This window comes from Parus major, chromosome 3 (assembly GCF_001522545.3).
Source record: "Parus major isolate Abel chromosome 3, Parus_major1.1, whole genome shotgun sequence".
NCBI classification, from domain to species: Eukaryota; Metazoa; Chordata; class Aves; order Passeriformes; family Paridae; genus Parus; species Parus major.
The window spans coordinates 53,389,631-53,411,489 of record NC_031770.1 but is presented as its reverse complement, the minus strand read 5'-3'; the positions used below and the strand labels follow the sequence as shown (position 1 = coordinate 53,411,489).

Genomic DNA, 21,859 nt, shown 5'->3' with positions numbered 1-21,859 from the left:
CTTTTAAAATTAAAAAGCCTGTTCTTCAGGACATGTGAACTCTGTGCTCTGGAAGGTATATACAGCTTCTGAGAAATATTGACTTACTGTTTGAAATATTTTAAATAGTTATGCCACTGCAAAATCAGAAGCTTAGTTTCATCTTAGAACCTCATGCCTGAACAACGCTGTAGCCACTGAAGTACAACTGGTACTCAGAGGAAGATTTGCCAAACCAAACAGGAGGCTGAAATACCTAACTACCAACATAGATAAGTGATCATTCCACACATAATATTCAAGAACTAAACTAAATGGGCATTACCCACTTGCACTTTACTTTCATGCTAAGAATGAAATGCATTAAATACTTGCTTTTCCTTCCTGCAAGGAAGGGAGAGATAATTGTGTGTATGTCCCTGTCCCTCTATCACTACTTTCCTTTGGATATTATTGTAGGTGAGAGAAGCAATGAATTGTTTTCTGCTTAAAGTGGATTAAATTTTATGGCAGAATTTGAGTGTCTTGAGTTTGAAGAGATCTGAAAAGCCAGTGTCCTCCCTGAAAGTCAAGAGAGGCTTTCTTGTGAGACGGAGAGGCTTCTTTTGTAGCTTCTCTTGGTAGTGCAGCAGCTTTTCTCTCATGGCATGTCTCCCTTAGAAGGGCTCTGCATGGAGAGCTGGAAGTTGTTACTTTGCACATGGAATGCTTTTTTGGAAAGTGAGAATTGTGGGTTTGGATTCACAAAATGAGGAGAGCCACAGAAAACCAGACCAAAGAATCTGCAGTTCGACAGCGGCCAAAGCCAAGCCAGCTGGTACCTGCAGTGCCACTTCCCTCTTGTCACTGCTGGGTTCATCTGACCACGCTGAATTGTTTTGGTGTGCTAAACCAGCAGAAGGCTGCCCATTATCTTTCTGCTATTTGAGTGTAGCGGAACCCCGGTAGAGAGTCAGGAAGAACTGACAGGCTGGGTGAAGTAATGGGGCTTCTGTGGCAGCAGACAGATTGGCTTGCAGCTATAGACCAGTTGTCTTGGTGCTTTTTCCTCTGGAGCATTATACGAAACGTGATCAGCCCTCACTGTGTCTTTCATAGTCCCTGCTGTCAGGAGACCTTTCTGCAGGTCCTCAGCATGCAGAGGTGGGCACTGGGCAGCTGTGAGACAGGAACACACTCAGTTCATTGGATGAGAAGCTTGGGAGCATTTCTGCATGGTGTGTTTTTTTCTAGAACAGCTTTGAATGGCACCTTCCTGAAAACGTGTGGGTTTTCCATCACACTTGGAAGAATTTAGCATTCTGTTGTCCCTGCTAAAGAACTGCAACAGCAGCTGGAATTTTTTCTCACTCTGCCTGGTACCTGTGATCTCTTTTTGAGCTCACAAATAGGCTCATCTTACCTCTTTGATGGTCAACAAACAGTGACTACATGCCCCTGACACTTGATGCTAAATCCCATATGAGTTGTACAGAGCATTGCATTTTCTCGCTGTAAGTTACTATGTCTTGGTTTTAATGAGGAAAACCTTTGCTAACATGGCCTCACGACTTAGCCATCTTTGAGTCAGCCTGAAGCCCTTTTCTTAGTATATTTTTAATGTAATGAATTGTCTACCTTCTTACACTGTTTTTACCACTCCTGATTTCCTCACCTGTTATTTATTAAGAACTTGGTATGTGTTTGTCACATGAAACTAGTTTTTTTCCTGATGTTCCCTTGTGTTTGCTGAGACATCCCCCCTGCCATGAACAACACCAGTGATTCTAATAAACTATAACATGAAGAATATGGCAAGTTTATCACCAGTCTGTGTGAAAGAGTGTAATGCATTGTGTGAGCACCTGTAACCCATTTCAGTGCAAAGTCAGATGGGCTAACATAGATTTCCCTTCTCCACCACATGTGCAGAGAAATTTATTTATGTAACAAAAAACTGTTGACAGTCACCTCCTGCATTCACTTTTTGAACTAACTGCTTCCTAAAAGTATTTTGTAAGAAGTGGGAAGGCAGAGGATGCATGTTCGCCAAGTGTGTGTGGGGAGTTGCAGTTGACTTGGGGCTGAAGTGAGGAAGGTGTAGGGTCCTCACTTGTCTATTGCAAACATTCTTAATCTCCTTCCTTAATCACCTTTCCAAACAATCTGGAGGCTGGGCCTCTTGTGCTTACCTGGGACATATGACACAAAAGCAAAACAAACTTTTCAGTTTCTTGCTTGCCTCTTTAGTAGTGACAAAATGCACTGCACCAGATAGGTCCCTTTGCAGCCTGAGTATCCTGGAGGAAAAAAGCCCCAAAGCTGATTGCTTTCTTTGTTTTCATTGGAAAGATTTCTCCATAATGCAGCTGTCTTGTCAAAAGACACTCCTCAAGACTTTACAGTTTCGAGGTATTGAATGTTCGTGATGGATCCTTTAAAGTGTTTCAGAGTGCGTAATTGGGGCACTTGAGCATAAAACTACAATTATACACTTGTGTGTTAATTTTGTGTACAGATATTACTTCAGTCTGGACATAAATGAGAAGGAAGCATTTTCTTGTGAATGTAAGAATTTGTTTTGTGAATGTTTAAACAAAATAGGTGTTCAGATAATAGCCCAAAACAACCAGACTGGGGAGAAGGGGGGCTTGAGCTTTCAAGAAAGGGAGGAACATTCGTGGATATACAGGAGATGTTTGGATGCTTTGACAGAGCAATAGGTATTATGAACATTAACAAATGAAGCACAATATTTGAGTTAAATTTAGTTACAATATTAGTTTAAAAACATTCTAGTAGTTTGTTAGAATGAATGTATGATTTTGATGGTTCTTTCTTCATAGGTTTTTAAGGGGTCTATTTTCAATTAAGCAAAACAGGTAGGTTTTGATAAGTGATGTTAGGACTTTAAAGGTTCTCATTTGTTTTTCTGTTCCATTTTGAGTATTATGTTACATGAATTGGATTAACTGTATCCAGATACTTACATGTAGCAGATGTTTCTAAAACTTACTTGTGGTAACTGATATGAGGAATAATTTACAATAATCATCTTATTTTGAGTATAATAAAACTGTAATTATTAAAAAAATTATGATGTGCTATATGGTTTCAGCTATGAATTTATAAGATAGATGTCTTTGATGTTTCTGTCAGGGTTCTTTTGATGTATTCCAGTGCTAAGTAATAGGTCAAATTAAATAGTAGAAATGGAATAAATCAAATATCTGAACTCTGTGACTACAAGGAATGATTTGAAAATTTGAAAAGTTTCCTTTTAAAAAATACTTGCAGGAATATTTGAAATGACAGCTGTTATGTAAGTACTCCTATTTAAGAGGCTGACTTGGTTTTTATCTGTTCCCAGTAGGGAAGGGGAAAGAAAAGCAATCACAGAAAATATTTACATCTTCCTCTTTTTTTTTATTTGTTTTGGTTGGTTGGTTTTGGTTTTATTGGTGGTGCAGTTTGGTCAAATTTATCTAAAGAAGAAGGGTTTCTGATAGGAGTTGCTCTGTATTTCTTGTTTTTCTAAGCCAGCATAATTTCTCCAAAAATAATATTGAGGAACTGTGCCACAGGAATGGGACCCGATCTTAGGCATTTAATGCTATGCTGCAGTATAATAAATTATCTTGGATGGATAGAGATGTAATGAAATTTTCTTACCGTTAGTTCAGCTAGTTATTCTCTTCGCCTCAGGATTCCTTGCTGTGGGGAATTTTTAGTGTCCAGATGAAAAGTATGATTTTGATCCTGCTATAATAGAAGAAACTAGAAGAATTTGGACTAAACAAATGACTAGATTTATCACAAATAAAGCTGAACCTAAATGATAGGTATGGAAGGTCATCCCTTTTTCTTTGTGTGTCGACCAACCTCCCATGCTGGGGATGCTACTTAGGGATTCAGATCCATGATGGGAACACAAGGAGCTCAATCTGTTCTGTCATTCCATGTTCACTGCAAGTTTTTCCTGATTAAAAGTGTGATATCCCTTAACACAGTGAAGGACCAGAACAGAAGATGACTTGTGGGGGTTAACTCAAAAGTGGTGACCTTGTCAAAGGAGTCTAGGCCAAAACCAGAGGGGTTCTCTGCTAAAGAGCAGAAATTGGGTGCACTCCTTGACAGGTAACTTTGTTCTAAGACACTACTAAACTTAAGTACAGAATCATACAATGGTCTGGGTCCTTAGAGGGGACCTTAAAGATCATCAAATTCCAACTCTCCTACTGTGAGCAGGTAGTGTCTGCTTCCACTAGACCAGGTTGCTCAGAGCCCCATCCAATCTGGTTTTGAACACTTCCAGAGATGGAGGATCCACAGCTTCTATGGCAACCTGTTCCAGTGCTTCACCATCCTCACGGTAAAGCATTGCTTCCTAATACCTAATCTAAACCTTCTTTCAGTTGAAGCCATGCCCTGTTGTCCTGTCACTACATGCTGTTGTGCAAAAACCCTCTGCAGCCCTCTTTTAAAGAGGCTTATGTATTGGCAGGCTGCTATTTGGTCTCCCTGGAGCCCTCTCTTCTCCAAGCTGTATGTTCCCAGCTCTCTTACCCTTTCCTCATAGGACAGATGCATGAGCCCCTTAATCATCTTTGTGGCCCTTTGGTGAACTCTCTCCAGTACGTCCATGTCGCCCTTGTACTGGGGAGCTCAGAACTGGACACAGTCCTCCAGAGTAGAGCAGAAGCAGCTCCTTGACCTGCTGTCAGTACTTTGTCTAATGCAGCCCAGGATACCATTAGCTCTCTTTGTGGGAAGGGCACATTGCTGGTTCATGTTCAACTTGGCGTCCACCAGGACCTTCAGGTCCTTCTCTGCCCAAGGTGCTTTCCAGCTGGGTGGCCTCTACCATATATTGGTGCCTGGGGTTGTTCCTGCGCAGGTGCAGGATAGCAGTAAAGGAAGAAAAGCAGCTGTCAGAAAGAGGGTGTGCACTGTAAGGGTCTGTGAAGCCCTGTGGTGGAACTGGACAAGTTTAGGTGGAAAGAATAGAAAGCTTAGCTTGCTTAAGAGTGCATGGTGTTGCTCCCTGTGGAAGATGTTTCATATTCTTCGACTGCTGTTTTAAGAGATACGGTGAAGGGCTCTGAACAATCTCAAATGATTTAGTTCTGAAAGCTATTGAATTGAGGAATGGTAAAGACAGTATTCATCAAGATTGATATCTTTGGAGGAGAACATGGGTTAATTAAAAAGCACCTTTTTCTCTCGAAAGATTGGAAGAAAGAAAGGAAACTCAAGGGTGTGCAAGATGCCAGGGAAGCAATGATAAACAGGGTGTGTGCATATTCTGCCTTTTCTCACTACTGAGATTAAAGAATGTTTGCAATTTTTCCTCCTACCAAGACTATGTGCCAGAAGAAGTGTAGAGTGAAAGCTATTTTACAGAGGGATTTTTCAGTATCCAGTAGTTAAGTGTTAGGTGTCTTTCTGTGTATAAAGGCATAAAATTGGAGGATTACTCATGCAGCTGGATTACCTGCTATTCAAACTCAACCCATACTTCTCATTTGTGTTCCCTGCTTTAGAAAGTTTGAATGGCATTGAAGAATTTGTCTGAAGAAATATGTTTTTCTGTATTTTTTAACCATACTTTATTTTAATCACCATTTGAGAAATAATGGTCAAAATTGTTACAAATTTCCTGGAAAATAAATGGCAACTAGAGAATAATGGCAACTAGAGCATTTGGGGATCAAAGATCACTGTTTATTCCATTCATGGATGCTCAAGAAGTGCCCTTCAATAAATTATTTGTTATATGATTAAAAATAGGTTAAATGTAGTCTTTTGCACTTTTCTGTAATGACTGGCATTTCATAGATGAATTTCATACTACCTACACAGTAAGAGGTGATGTTTCCTACAAGTTTTTTGATGTGCTTTTCCTTATGTTGGTTTGTAAAGTGGAAATCTATTACTCAAACAGATTACACGATCCATTTTAATTATTTTGATCACTTGAAAAAAAAAAGGAAGGAAGGCAGAGTATAATAGGTATCTTACCTGACTCATCACTTGAGAGTGTGTGTGTGTAGGCACTATAATTCCTCTCTATTTGTAATGCAATATATCAAAATAGCTCTTCTAAAAACATTTATTAATTTATTAACAAATTCTGTTGCAAATTTTTTTTCTTCTCTATAGCGTCAGTCTGAGAGCATAGATACAGCAAAGTGGAAATCTCTTACTGGAGATTATCATATTTTCATCCCTTAACTTGCAGAATGGACCAAATGTTGCATTAGTTCAAGCTGTAATGCACTGTGCAAATCAACACTATTGTAGGAAGAATTTATTCATTTTGTTTCTAGACTCAGCTGTTTACCTCTCCCTTGAAACTAATTTTAGCTCATCTGAAACATGCAAATTTTTTATTTTTGTTTGTTTGTTGTTTTTAGGGGAATGTGGGAGTAGGAGTTGGTTGTGATATTGGCATAGATTTAGCATTTACAGCAGAGGTAGTTTTCATCAATTTCTGACAGGGGAATCAAAGTGTTCTTTTTTGGAAGGAGAGATATTGCTTTTCCGTATAAATGATTGACTATTTTGTGGTAGTAGTCTTTATTTATTTGGCTCTCATCATGAAGAATAGCAAACTTATTCAAAATCTCAGTACATCAAAAATATGTCAATACATAAAACATAAGTACTATTCCATACTACAGTCTATGCAAAAAACTATGTTAATAAGATGTGAAGGTTGCACAGCTAGGAAGTCAGAAAACATAAATGATAAGATTCTAGCAGCCACATTAACTAAGCCACATTTCACATCCTCTGTATTTTATGAAATGCCTTTGACAACATAAATCAGAAAGAGAAGGTGCTATATATGTGTAACATGGCTCAGTTAATGTTGCATTTGGAACTTTAACATCTGTATTTTCTGACTGGAGAGTTCCTTAATCATGTAATTTTAGCAGACTTTTTTCCTTTTTATTTTTTTTTGGTAGGTTGGTTTGGGGCTTTCTTAAGAGAGGAAAATTGCCTGTATTAATAATCAGTTAGCTCATATTGCTTTGATTTAAGCTACAGTAAAAGGTAGTGTATAGAGAGCACCTTATGACAGGTACATATGTGATGCCATGTACATTGCACTGACAAGTGGTGTAATTGTGCTGCCGTGTACTTCTTGGGGAAAAGGGGATTACAGGCATGTGTGTAAGTCCTGTCCTTTCCTGAGCACTGGGTATGACTGCATTGCAGACTGCAGCATCTTGTGAAGATGGTTGAGCTACCTTTTAAAATGAACTGGCTTGTGTACAAGAAGCAGTCTGGCTACAAGAGTGTGGATCTCCCTTTGACCTAATTCACCCTTCTGTGGAGCACGGCAAATCAGCTTAGCACAGCGTTTGGTGTAGGCTCCTGCCAGTATCTGAGCTAGTTTGCAGATCTCTGTGCTGCACTGCAGTCTTCAACATAGGCATGCATTTAATGACTCTGCAAAATCCACTACCTTGCAAGTTCTGGAGTGGGGATTATTGTTCTGTGACACAGAAACATGCTTTTCATGCTTTTGCTTCCTTGTTCTGTGTCACAGAGTGGACCAATATCAGGCCCAGTGTTAATATTTTAAAGGCTCTTAATAAGATTTTAAAGTTCAGTGTAAAGGCAAGCAGCATAGGAAAGACAGTAATACAGGTGAACATTGTGACCAATGTATTGTCAAAAGGTCAGAGCTAAGTGATAAGAAGTAATAGAATTTATAGAATGTATGAATAAAATGCTGTAGCATCAGGATTTCAGATTTACCTCTGATTAATAGCCTTGACATTAACATCGGGTTTTATACTTGGTTTCCTTTTAGATTTTTTCTTTTTTGTCATTCAGTGAGAAGGATTTTTAGCCTTCATTAAGACTGTTTGCACAAACATGCTGGGGTTGAACACATTGATTTGAGACAGGAGACCATGCTACCCCTAACTGTGACAGAATATTCCACTGAACATGTGCCAGAGGATTTCCTTATACTGCATAAGCATATTATATTTTACTTATTTCTATAATTCAGCTAATCATAGAGATGAAGACCTGGGATTATATGAATTTGAAAGTTTTAGATATGAACCAGATCTTGTTGTTAAGTGTGTGACAGTCAGGGAGTTAGTTTTCCATTACAGCTTTCTATTGGAAAGTATGGAGAAATGAATGTTTGGAGGAAAATACTTAGGATTTGGCAGAGGTCTGACTTTGGTAATCTAAAAGTGAAGTTGAAATCACAAGTATTTTATTTGAAGGGTTGATAGGAGCTGAGTGACATCTTTCTTTATGGTTATAACTGAATTGACCACTGTAAAATTAAAATAATTAGAATTAAATACTGTAACCTTTTGTTAATTGAAAGAACATGCCATTTTACTCCTAGTGTAAAGTACCAGGTGGTAGGGTTTTATTTTTCTGAGAATGCCCTTCACCATATGTTTTAAAATTCTAATTCCTATGTAATTACAGTGTTACAGGTGCTAAGAAAGTGGAATGATGTTACTGATGATTCTATTACTCAGGATGGTACTTGTTTCACAATATTCTGTCTCACTGTTCCTCAGCAAAGGTGGCCACTGAACCAGGTAGTGCCACCCTTTCTTCGGCTCTTTGGGCACCCCTGCCCCTGAAGTCCATTTTTCCTTCTCTCTGTAAGCTGGGCTTAATGCTGATCAGGCCAGACAGACCTGTTTTGCCCCAGATTTTTGTATCATGACACTGTGGTCCACAGCTTCCAAATTGTGTTTTTGCTTTCTACTATCCAGGGTAATGGATATCCAATATCATGGCTCACTTTTTGGGCACCCAATAGACTTCAGGGAGAAGCAAGGATATAGCCAGGACTCTTTCCCTGTAGTGAGCATGTCATGGTATCTGATGTGTTCGGCTGAACCCCAGAGCGATTTTGCAGAGCTTTTTCTGTGAAGAAGTATGTAAAGCTTCTTCCATGATTAACTGGATTTAGCCATCCAGGATGGTGTAAAAGGGCAGTAGCTGCGTATTGCTGGTATTATTAGTGTACCTATGCTAACACACTAATTCTGTTACATTTTAATTTAAAAAATTATTATAATGACTCTAATGCTGTCTAATGATCCTTCTTCTTTGACATCAGTCATGGATTGCACATGCAAAAATTGCTTAGAACTTACATTTCTATCAAGGTATTACCTGGAAAAAGAATGCCTACCACCACATCCTTTATTCAAACAAGAATTAAAGATAATGGGCTAAGTTATAGATTTAATTGGATTTGCCCCATCTCTGCATTTTGGCTGCCAATTTTGTTCCTTTTATTCTCATCCTTTCTTTGTTTGTGTTCAGAGTGGTGTAATCAGTGATGGTCAGTCATACTTCTCTCAAAATAATGCTGTTTATACTGTGCAAGTCAGATAGGAGTTCAAAGTAATTATTAGAGTTTCTGTGCTTGCCTAGAAATAGATTCAAACTCAGGACTGTTCTCTCTTCAGCTGTCCCCAGAATGTCTGCACTACCACAGGCATGATGAAGTTTGCCAAATTCTTGTCTCCTGCATTGTGTGGGCACAAAAAAATGTGGGTGTAAGGGAGAAGGGGAGGGAGGGTTTACTTTATGAAGAGAGAGGATGCTTGGGTCATTCACTCCAAGCACTGTAAGTAATTTGCTTTAGATTTGTTTTGTTCTGGGGAGATTTTAATTAAGCTTTTTTTTTTCTTTCTTTTTTTTTTTTTTTTATGCTGTTTAATAAACATTTGTCCATAAGCGGTATCTTGTGATCCCCGTCAGTAAAGCAGGAGGATTAATTTGCATGTTGTTGTTTGTTATTTATTTAAATAGCCACAGCAATTATATGGAGTGTTCTGCTAAGGCAGTGGTGATGAGTCTCTGCATGGAAGAGAAAAGCATCCAAACATACATGTAGCATTATGATTTTTGCTGTATTTCATGTGGTGGTATTTGGCTCATTTTTTAAAACAGTTTGGATTGAGAGGATATGGAAGAAAATTCTAACATAAGTAACTGGTATGTAAGATCAGAAGAAGAACCTGGTACCCTTTCTTAAACCAGTGTCTGAAATCAGATAGCTTGGGAAAATATTTAAGAAAATGGAGCAGTCTCAGAGCTTTGGTCGTCAAGGTCTTACTGCCTCTTCAGGTTGCTTACATTTGTTACTTGGTATCTCACAGACCAAAGTTTCATTGTTGTCTCTGGGGGCTCGACTGTCTTTTAGGAAGAGGTGAGAAGGTAGGCATGGCTCTGTCAGGGCAGATAAAGGGCTCATGTAGCCCAGTATGTCCTGCCTCCAGTGGAGGCTTTAATTGGAGGCCTAGAGGAGAGTCAGAGCAAAGCAAGCATGTGGTACTCTCCCCCAGTACTCTTCAAGCCTCCAGCTATTTTCAGTTCAGGGACTTCCTGAGCCAGATGTGTCTCTGTAAATTTGGTAACCCTCAGAGGATGTCTCTTTGTGAACTTGTCCAGTCTTTGCTTGAGCCCACAGAAACTTTCAGCTTTCAAAACATCAATTTGGCAAGGAGTTCTAAACATCTGCTACCTCTGTGACTAAAGAACCTGTTTCTCTCTTGTTTTGAAGTTTGCTTCTGCTATTGGATGCATCCTAATTGTTGTTGGACAAGATGCTTTCGTACCTTTCCGTCATGTTCCTACTTCCTGGTGTCTTTTCCATCCTCAGAAGGTTATAGATTCTTTTTATGGAATGATGATGATGATTCTTGTTGTGTTTCCCTGAACCTTTTTGTCTGGCCCTTCCTAGTAAGTTCAAGAAGTCAGTAGAGAGAGATTTTCTTTTGCTGTGTTGATGTTTCCTAAATTTCATCTTCATTCTTATCTGCCCTGATTTATCCAGAACAGTCATCAGTGTTATGTAGTCTTAAATTACTCAAATCTCTGACTTTTCTTTTTAAGCTGTACTGCAGTTCTCACCTACCAAGGCAGCTCCAATTTAGAGGCTGTATATGATCATTAGTAATTCAGCTTTTTGAATTTGATTAGACCTCTGGAGGGATACTTTATGGTCCCGAGCCACTTCTGACTGTTCATTTGTCACTTTATTCCATGAAAAGTCCCATCAGATTCAGAGACATTTATCAAGTCCTTCACAAAGGACTCCAGCATGGCAACACCCCAAGATTTTTCCACAGTGCACACTAGAGCCAAAGATTTTGTTAAGCTTCTCTGTGATGGTATTGTGCTCTCTGTATCTCCCCTTATACCTTCATCATCATTCGTCACTTCAGACTCTGGCAGACCTCCTACTTCTGATGTGTTTGAAGAAATGAATCATTACTCATTTGATTCCCTTTTCTAGCTGTTCCAACAGTTCTTTCTGGCCTGTCTTATTACATTTGAAGTGCCAGAGTTTACAGTCTTTTCTGTTTTCCTCATTTGGACCCGGTGCTGGCTTATTGAAGGGGATGCCTTTTTGCCTCTAGAAAGCTGCAGTGAGCCTTGCTGGTGTCCTTTTGCTCTTATCAAATCTTTCTGAATGGGTGGCGAATATTGTTTCTGTGCTTTCCATGTGGTTGTTGTTAAACAGCTTTGATGCTGCCAGTCAGATTTGATTTCTCATAGCTGTGTGTTAGAGATTCCTTTTAACAAGCTTTCTCATTTTTGTGTGGTTACACTTTCTGAAGTTAAGCACGACAGTAGTAGATTCCTTGGGTTTCATTGTTCCTGTAGGGATGCTCAATTTAACTCTGTTTTGGTCACTGATGCACAGCAGTTCTGCAGCTGTAAGATGCAGTAGTAGATGATTCTTGCTGCTCTGGACTGAGCCAAAGGCAGTGGCGGCAGTGTCTCCTCATGCAGGTTCCTTAACCAGCAGTTCCATGGAACAACCCTTGACAGTTATCTGATACTTTGGTCTCAGCTTTGTAGTCTGCTTATTCAGTCTGTCTGGGAGGAGTTGAAATCTCCCCCTAATCAATCTTGCGGCGTGCCTTTTGCTGATCTTCCTAGTGTGCTGCTGTCAGCGTTGTTGCAGTCTGGCCATGCATGGTGGTTCCAGCACTCAATCTTCTTGATCTGACCAAGCTCCAGACCTCTGCTGCTCGGTGAGGTGGAGTTTTATTTTGATTAGCTTTTAAATGCTATGTAGCATATAATATTACTTTGTTATTAGTGGTCATCTCCCTGAATTTCTATCCTAGGATGATGATGCCTACAGGTGACCAATGAATATTTTCTTTCTATCGTATTTCTTATATGACTACTATTAGTGCTTTTGTTTGCAATTTGATGTTCCAGTGATCCAGTCTACCCCTCCTTCTGTAGAAGTCCATGTATTGTTGGAAATTCTTATTGCCACCCTATTTACTCTGCAGTCACATATCCATTTTTCATCCTTTGATTCTTCTCAGCATCTTTGCTTGATGACCCAGAATCTCCATGTCTTCATTTGACATAACAATACCACACATTTTAACTATGTGTTCTAATCCCCTCTTCATTTTAAAATTTCATTTTCTTTCACTTTACGTACCAGTGACCTGGCTCCTATGTTCAGGTGAACCCCAGTTCTTTATTATAGAAATATTCTGGTTGTTAATGCATCTCACCTTTCGCTTTGTTACCATCCTGTCAACTGGGCATTCAAGTTTTCTTCCTTTCTTTTTTTCTTTTTTTTTTTTTTTTTTTCCCACCAGCCCATATTTTGCTGTCTGGGTATCTTTCCTTTTCTTCCCAGTGTAACTGGAACCCAGATGGACCACAACATAGGTTCTTCTCAGCATTTACTAGGAACCAGTCCAGGCTCTGTGACCTTTGCAGATGATGGGCAAATCACCATGTGGTCTTCTGTCAGATCCCAGACTCCAGCTGTCTGTTTGCCTGATGATATTCTAGCACACCCTTTTTAGTTTGCATTATAAAGACCTCATTTATGCATCATCGGGGAGAGGGTATTTGTCAGAAAGGGTTGCTTTGGTCACAGAAACATTCAACTGCCTGTGAAATGATGGGAAAGGAAATGGAAGTGAAGGCAAAGAGCAAGTGCAGGAGTGGGGTTACAGTGCTGACCTTAGGAGTAACCAAGAGGTAGGACTGCCAACTTCTGGCAGAAGTAATGGAAGAAGATCAAGTTGTGATAATAAAAACAGCCTAAGCAGGTGCTTAGATTTAACTTTGTATATTATTATTATTATTATTATTATTGTTATTGTTATTGTTATTATTGTTATTGTTATTGTTATTATTATTATTATTATTATTATTATCTAACAAATACTGTTGAATGAATGTAGTAAATTAACTTTAGGTAAAACAGATGTGTGTTTTCTTGTTGAATAAGCAGATTTATCATTGTATCAGAAACTCAGTGGGAACAGTTCAGAGATCAAAGCATTTCAGATGTGCTCAGGTATTTGAGACACTTGCTTGGGCAGGGATGTGCAGGACCAATGGAAGGTCCATTCTAGAAGGGAGAAGTCGTATGCTGCACCTGTTATTTTTCTGAAATGCTATTAAATTCCAGAAATTGGGGGAAAGAATGGATACCTAAAATCAGCAAAATCTGGGCACCATGTCAGCAGTCCAGTGAAAGTGTGCTCTTTCAAATACCTCGAGAAAATGTCAGTGTCTATTGATACAAGGCTTATAGACTAAACCAATGCAGAAAATTTCTCTGACATTGTAATTGATTTGGTTTTGGTTCCAACTGGTGTGTAACACATTAGTTTGTTCTTATTTTTAAAAAATATATCTTACTGGGGGGAGAAGACTAAGAAAGATTGAACTTGACGAAACCAAAATCTTGCCAAACTTTGTGTAGGGCTTAAATACAAAAATACTAAAACCCTGAGGATTGCACACAAAACAGTAAATAAAAATCAGTAAAATTGCATTAAAAAAAAAAAAAGACAAAAGGCATTTCTCTTTCAGTGTCTTTTTTAAGTATTGTGCCTTTTTTCCACAAATCAACTTTTGGATCAGCACATCAGAATGATTCCTCTCTTGATTTGCCTCAGTAGTGCGCCCATGGAGAGCAAATATTTCAAATAACTGCTTCTGTGTTTTAAGGGTGGGCATTACAGAATTGTGATGTTCAGATGCACAGCATTTTCCTTCGAAGGTCTTCTGGAAAGAATAACTAAGCAGAGCACTTGGGCTTACTCCTCCTGCTAAGGCAAGAGGATCTAAGGGCTCCCATTAACTGCAGAGTAAAGGAGTCAGACCGCTGGGTCAGGTGTGCAGCTGAGGATATCACTTGTGCTGAGGTTGCCGTAGGGGTGGGACATAGCTTGATTTTGTGTCCTTCTTCTCCCATTCATGCATTTGTTTTGCTTGGCTCTTCCAACAGATCCCACCTCAGTATGGTCAGCAAGGTGTGAGTGGCTACTGCCAGCAGGGCCAGCAGCCGTACTACAACCAGCAGCCGCAGCCCCAGCACCTGCCGCCCCAGGCACAGTATCTGTCGCAGGCCCAGCAGAGGTACCAGGCTCAGCAGGTAAGCACTGTCTTCCACTACTGACAGTCATCCTGGGGCTGGAAGTGTAAAAGGAACCCATGTGCAATGAACAAAACCCATCCCTCATCTTTCTGAGGGAACAGTGTTAATTAAATGACAGTAATGAAATAATAAATTGAGCAAAATTAAATAAACATGGCATCAGACCACATCCTTCTGAACGATCTTTAAGATACATACACAAATACATCTGCACATGTGTTCAGACTTTATTTCATACCACCTTTTTAGGGTAAAGCCAGTGTATATGTCCCAACAACTATTAACTGTGCTTTTAAAAGCAGGTAACAATTTCTTGATGAGATGTCAGTGGATGCTAGAACTTTTTCTTTGGTTCTTTTTGTTATTTCTTTACAAGACAGACATTATTGAGAATTCCTGCATCTAATGTTGTCACTGCTGTTTTGGGGTTTTTGTGGAGGAGTTCAAGGCATTTTGGAGTTGCTTTGTCAAGGGAGCTTCTAAAAAGATATTTTAAATGGATCTTGCAGCTATTAATTTGAATATTGTTAGTTTACACATCCAGTTAGTGAAACCACACGATTCGTTATCTGTTGCTGGTTTTGAATTGTGCTCTTTATATTAAGCATTAAAATTAATTTCAACTGATTCTGTTTTTAATTAAGAATCAGAAGTGATAATGTATGGGTCTGGTTCCTAGAGCTGGAGAAACATTTGGTTTTTAGATACTGAACAAAATGGATGTGCATAGCTGATGCAGCTGAACATGTAGGCTCAGTTCTATCTGCAGTCTCGGCACTGTTAATCATGGAGAGGTGATCAGGAAATGGAAGGATGAAACTAAAGCACACTCACCATCCTGGGAAATCTAACAAAAGTGAGTTGCTCAAGACTGGATATTAGTGGAAGCATCAGCACTTGCTGCAAGTCACTGGGGAATTCTGTCAGGCATGGTTGATTAACATTTTGGGATTGTGCTGGTGCAATGTAGAAATTTTAGCTTGAAATAAAAATAGTGTATAAAATAAACTAACAAAAGATGCTGTAAGTGGCAATGATACTGGAGACTCCCCTCCTTTGACTTTAAAATAAAGCTATGATAATTTCACTGTGTAATTACATGTTAATTTTTCTTCATCTACATTTTAAAATTCCATTGAGAATTAACTTTTTTCATTAAAATGCTGGATGGTTTATGAAATAGAATTCTTAATTGTATCCATGATATTCTTGTAAATGTCACCACATTCCGTCTTTTGGATTATATGTAACTGCAACTTTAAAGACTGCAGTTGTGTCTTTAAATTTAATTTTCTTCCTTTTTACTTTCCCATTAAATGCTTGATTTCTCTATGACTTGAAAATACTGCTCATAAGCATCTTGGTGAAGTCTCAGCAGATAAAGACCTAGTAAAACAGCCTTTAAGATAGAAGAAACAAAGCTGCTCCAATGTCTACATATCACAGTGTGTGAAATTGAAATTACTTTTTTGCTGTCTTGGACACCTTGTCACATTTTAAATATACTGTCAGTTGAATGGATTGAATATTTTAGCTTAAAAAATACACAAAACATTCCAACTTTATAGGCCTTAAGAGTACTGATTTATCTGTTGATAGGTGTTCCAATTACATCATTTGCTATCATAGCTGTGAAAGAGAAGGTTTGTGCTGTGAAGTGAGAGGGATCATAGAAGGATGAAGGCAAAATTAGAGTAAAGCCTTCCGTATATTTTGAATTTCTGAGATGGGATGAAGAGAAAGGCAGGGGCAGATTCACAGGTAAAAGGTACCAGCCTTGATGTAGCCAAATTCCTTTTTTGATGATTTGAAGTGACGCTGAAGGACAGTCTAAATCCAGGCTCCAAGGGTGATACAGGCATCTGAAGGTCAGTAGGCTTTTTTTGCCTCAGTCTGCAAGTTGAAATGATGCATTAGGTCCTCACCAATACAGCCTTGCAGTTGGTATTCCTTTCTGTGAGAATTTTACCTGAATTCTTGATGGTTGGTGAATGACTGTTCTTCTAGTGGTCAGCCTCTTAAGTCTGCATCTGATCCCAGGTTCTGAATTATATGATAATTTCACTGTGTAACTGGAATATTTCTGTGTAGACTGGACTATTTTGTATAAATAATAATAAGTAGTCCTAAAACACCTTGGGGCTTGCTCGTTTCCCCATCTCCAGATGAGTTTCATGGCTGCTCCTTTCCCTTTCTCAAGAAGAATCAGCAGGTGAACAATTCTTCTACCACGTTTCTCTGTAAAACCTCACCTCTCTGCACTTTCCCATTCTTTGAGAACTTCTCATCTAGAAAACAAATCCCAGCACAAGAGATTGAAGTCTCTGTTTCTTATACTTCAGCAAAAGTTTCTCTGCTGGTACAGCATGGTAGAATTACTGTCAAGTGGTAACCAGTGTGGAATACAAAAATTAATACTAAACAAAAACCCAAAAAAAGTTGTGAGTGTATGTCAAATTCTGCTGCTGACAGAAAAAAATTACAAACTGTCCTTACTTAAGCATACATGTCTCTGCTTATGTGAGACTGATTACCTTTGAAAAAGATAGAATTATAATTGATATGATTAAAATTTTAGCAAGAGAATTAGGAAGGAGTAGGTACTTGTTTAGTTTTAGCAGAGCTACCAAGTTGTGGGATGTGGGTGAGAGCAGAGCTGAACTCATCTCAGGGGCACAATGGAAGGACAAGAAGCAGTAGGGACACACTAGGAAGAGTGTCCTGCGACTCTGCGACTCTGTGAAAGAAAGAAACAAAGAAACTCAGAAATGTAAACCCCACAAAATTCGAGACTGGAATCTCCATCACTGGGGAAATTGAACTAGACAAAGCCCCCAAGCACCCTCTTCTTGCTAGGCTTGCTTTGAATTGGAGGTTTGACTGTATGACCTGTCTCTGAAGGTCTCTTTGTATATATGTGAGTATGTTGCTGTGACTTAAACCTGGCCTTACATATTCTAAATACAATTTTAAAATAAACTACGGAATCATATCTTACCTGTTGCACCAGTTGGTGTATCTTTCTTATTTCTGCTCCTAAAAATATCAGTACATCCTGTTTATATAATCCTGTCAATTAGAAGGCTGAGGTAGTTTCAGTCATACAATCTGTCATCCTTTCTGTCTGTCATCCTTAGTTTTGCTCTTTCTTTTCAGCTTGTAAATGAATTTCCTTCATGCTTTCTATATTCTTCATTAACCATTTTTTTGTCTTTCTGTATTGATTTTGTGATGTGAGTGTGATTGAAGTGGTTTTACTTCAGGAGGCAGAAGAGAAATGCTAGATTGGGGAAAGAAGGCTTCTCTAATTTGCCTTCTTTTCCTGACTGTATTTCTTTATTTCCCATGTAGATTTATGTCAAGCTACTTGTTTTGCAGATTATAAAGCTGAAAATAGTGTTTATTCTGTCTGGATGATGGGCTTTTTCTTGCCACCAGTTTCCTTTTATGTAAAACCCCATAGTGTGATTATCTGGGTATTCTGTTACAGGGACAAAACTGACGTGAAATTTCTTGCAGATGAAGTTTTATTTTTGCTCTTTTAGACACATCGTGAGTGAGCTCCTCAGGTCAGGTATAACTCTTGTGTTGTGCCTTAGAATTGGTGCTTGTCTTATTTCTCACATATTGTGAAGTGTGAAGCCATTGCTGTTTTTCAAGACTCACTTGAATTCAATATGCAGTTTTGTCTAATAAAGTAAACAGATAAAACAATTTCTGGTGTTCCAGTGACTTGTGACTTTCATTCTTCTAATAAGTGTAGATGGGAAGGAGGAGAATGGGATTTATTTGAATGTTTGAACTGTTAAGTTGTTTAGATCTTTGTTAAATTGATTACATGGTGGGCAGAAAGGGAGTTTCATAAGAGGTGATTTGATAGTAATACTGGCACAGTTTACTATAGAACCATATTGTAAGCCAGCATCAGTCATCCCCTCTTCGTATCAGGAGCCTGCTGTGTAAAAACCATTAAAGCAAGAGCTTTGTTTTAAGCAAATTTATTTCAGTAGCAGATTCATTGATCATTAGATATTGCCAGTAGATGTAGATACTGCCTTGTTTTGGTTTTTTTTTTTCCTTTAACTTCTTTCTACCTTTACTGCTCTGTAAAAGAAAAAAGAGAAAGAAAGATGTGCTACACTGCTATAGTGTTGCCCTTGGCAGGGTTTTTCATCTTGAAATGGCATATAAATGAATAAATGCTTCGCTTGTTTTTGCAGTTTTAAATCTTTTGCCATAAGTAGAAGTGATATTTTGCTCAAGAATGTCATGTAATTGCAAACTTAAACTGTCATCATTAAACATTATTTTGTTAAGATAGTGTGATGTATATTTTTGGTTATTATGCTTTCCAACTGGCTTGTAAACAGCCATGTTTATATATTTCCTTGCTTTATGTAGCATGTGTTCATATGTATCGAGATAGAATCGTGCCTTTAAGCTTTATTGTGTTATTTTATGAATTGGGACCATATCAATTTTTGACAGATGAAATGGATCTGCAAAATAGTTATGGTCTCACTCTTAGTTAAACAAAAGTAGTGATTTTATTCTACACCTACTGCTGTTACCCTGAATTAAGTCATCTTTTGTTTTACACCTTCCTGGAAGCTCTCTGCTTGCAAGTTTCCAGAATAGAATGCTGATCCCTTTTCTCACGTACAGGCATAAGATTAAATGGGAAAAAAGTGTGGCAGGTCCTTGAGGTAGGGCATGCACATGCCCTTCTCTGGGGCATTGGTCATCTGGTTAACTGTACGCACAAAGAGTTTGTGTGTGTTTGTACATCGTTTGTTGTGGTTACTACAGGGTTTTTTAAGTAGTTCGGGCTTGCTCTTCAGTCTGCTTTTACTTAAAAGGAGAAAATGTTTTATAAACAAGCAAACAAACAGCACTCTCTCACTGTCTCACAGGTTTTATTTAAATGTTCTAAAAGCTGGCCAAAATCTTGTTCACCCCCCACAATAATATACCTTACCTACTGATCTTGGCGAGATTTTTTTTCTCATGCAAACTGTATAGGACAAATAAAGAGCTGGCTAACTGGTGGGGGTGTTTTTCTGAGACTGGGCCAGGGGACAAATACAGTTTGGGCCAGTAGGAATTTGTGAATTCTTTTAGTAGTCCCAGGTAGAAAGGCATATGAAGCAGGAAGGCAGTGTACGTGAGAAGGTGGGAAGCATCTCTGGTGACACCTTGGTCAGTCTCTTCAGGCAGAGGGCTTGAGACCACTGACGCTTCCATAAAGGGCTGCAACTCCTCTGTATTTCCCTGAACTGGGATCAATGGCTGGAATTAGTCTCAGTTTTAAGCCTGAGATGATGATGAGAACGTTCTTTCGCAGACATCTGTTTCTAGTGTTGAGTCAGTGTAAGGTAGGACAGATAAAACATTTCCTGATTTGAAACAGTCTTTGAAAATGTGAACAAAATGTGAAACTAATTAATCTGTTTTCATGTCCAATCTGTATGACTGTCATGAAAACAGAACAAATTGTATTGTGGCAAAATGCACCAAATTATTAAAGTGATTTTGGTACAATGAAGATGAAGTATTGTTTTTAAATTCAATGTGAGCTGCTGAAGTTCTTTAAACAGTATAATAAGTAACATGTTAATTAACATTGTCAAGCTGTTTTGGGGTGTAACACTGTACAAAAATAGTATTGTAATAATAGGAATAACTGTCGTACATGCAAATACCAAATTCACTGGTAAGTAATACAGACAGTCCTCAGTGACTCCAAATTTGTATACCTCAATGCAATTACTCTTTATAATAAAATCTTTACTCTTAAGCTGCTGGAAATTGGCAGAGAATTAGCAATCAACTGTACAGTAGTTTAGTCTCAAATCCTTCACCCTTTAATTTAAATTTGTTTTAAGGACTACCATACAGCTGTGCATGTCTCAAAGTTGTAATAAAAATAATTTGTCCTTCTGTCCTTTTCAAACTTTTGTGTCTGTAATCATTCTACCACTAGTGAGTGGTTGCACTTAATATTTGTTGGATTATGAACCACAGGAAATCTGGGAAAGAACAAACTTGTATGTTAATCTGACATTTGCTGCCAGGCATATAGGAAAGTATTCTTTGTGGAAGTTGGTTATTACAGTTATATGGGAACTCATAATCAAATTTAATGTTCAGAAGAGATAGTTGCCTGCTGTCAGCAGCAGTGGCTGGCACCGCTGTTTGTTGTGTACCATAAATCCTTCATGGCTTTCGTCGTCTCAGCAACGGAGATGCCTAGTGCTCAGTGTACACTCACTTCATTCTGAAATGCTGGACTTGTCTTTAGCTTAGGAGCAATTATATTCTTCCCAGAGTGAAGAGGTAAAAGGGAGAAGTAATTCCTGTAAAACATTTTAATCCCAGGTTCATGACACTAAGAACTCATACAGATACATACATATATGTGTACACTTTTTCAGCCTTCTGGGGGGAGCTGAAATTATAGACAAGGAACACCAATAGTATTACTTTGTATGAAGGCATCAGTTTTGGTGCACTGAACCTTCTGTTGCTAACGTGCTTCAGAGTGGTCAGATAGATACCAAAAATAGTATGAGTGCAATATTGCGGAGTTGCAGAGAAAGTTGCAGAGTGCAATATTGGCTTCTTGCATCTGTGTTAAAGCTTGACTGGCCTTGGGGAGAGCAGGGAAGGGAGCAGGCTTTCAGTAAATGGCTTCCAAACTCACACACCACAACTTAAATCCTAGCTTCTAGTCGAGCCACCAGTGACCAGCACCTGCTGAACACTGAAGTGATTTAAGAACTGTTGAAATACTTATGAACCGTATTGTGCTTGTGCATAAAACTGATTTATCCTTTTTGAGCCTCTCTTAAGCACATGATATTTTCAGGAAGGACAAGAGAGGTTTGAACCCTTGTAGGTTCAATGAGTACTTAACTGATTGAAATCTTTGCCAGTTAGATCTCTGCTTTTATAAAGTCTTACTTCATAATCATGATGCTGCTATGATAGCAAATAAGTTTTAAGCATAAGGCTATTTATCTGGTGGAGGTTACTTAACTCAGCTCCGAAGTTCAGTAAAACTGACTCCTGTGCTACGTCTTCTCCCAGTAGCGGGAATGGCTGATTATTCTTTATTTGGGGACTGCTCTGTTTTCTCATCATTCCTTATATCATTCCAGGAAATGTGTCAAACGTCTCTCTTTTTTTCCTCAGTGATTTCTCTCTGTATTTATAAGATTATAATAGGTGCTGTCTTGTCAGACTTGGAGAATAATCTTCCAGAGCCAAGTAGCTAGAAGCAATAGAGTCAGGCAGAAGAAGAAAATATAATTGTCTGTAAACTCACACCTGAGCACAAACACAAAATTGAGGGCATAGCACAGAGCAACAGTCACAGCGGCGCAGGCTTGTTTTTGCTGAGGGCTTGTTGACCAAACCCAAAAATTTGCATTCAGGTTTAGAGAAGACTTTCTTGGC

At 38.7% G+C, this 21,859-nt stretch overlaps 1 protein-coding gene across 4 annotated transcripts in view; it reads left to right on the top strand.

The window, feature by feature from the left end:
* Positions 1-21,859, top strand: part of ARID1B (AT-rich interaction domain 1B) — a 293,784-nt gene that overhangs the window by 33,880 nt on the left and 238,045 nt on the right. For all 4 annotated transcript variants that reach the window (XM_033512733.1, XM_015621230.2, XM_015621231.3 and 1 more), the window contains exon 2: positions 14,252-14,398. In XM_033512733.1, the coding sequence (XP_033368624.1) occupies positions 14,252-14,398 (147 nt within the window). The remainder of the gene's footprint in view (positions 1-14,251; positions 14,399-21,859) is intronic.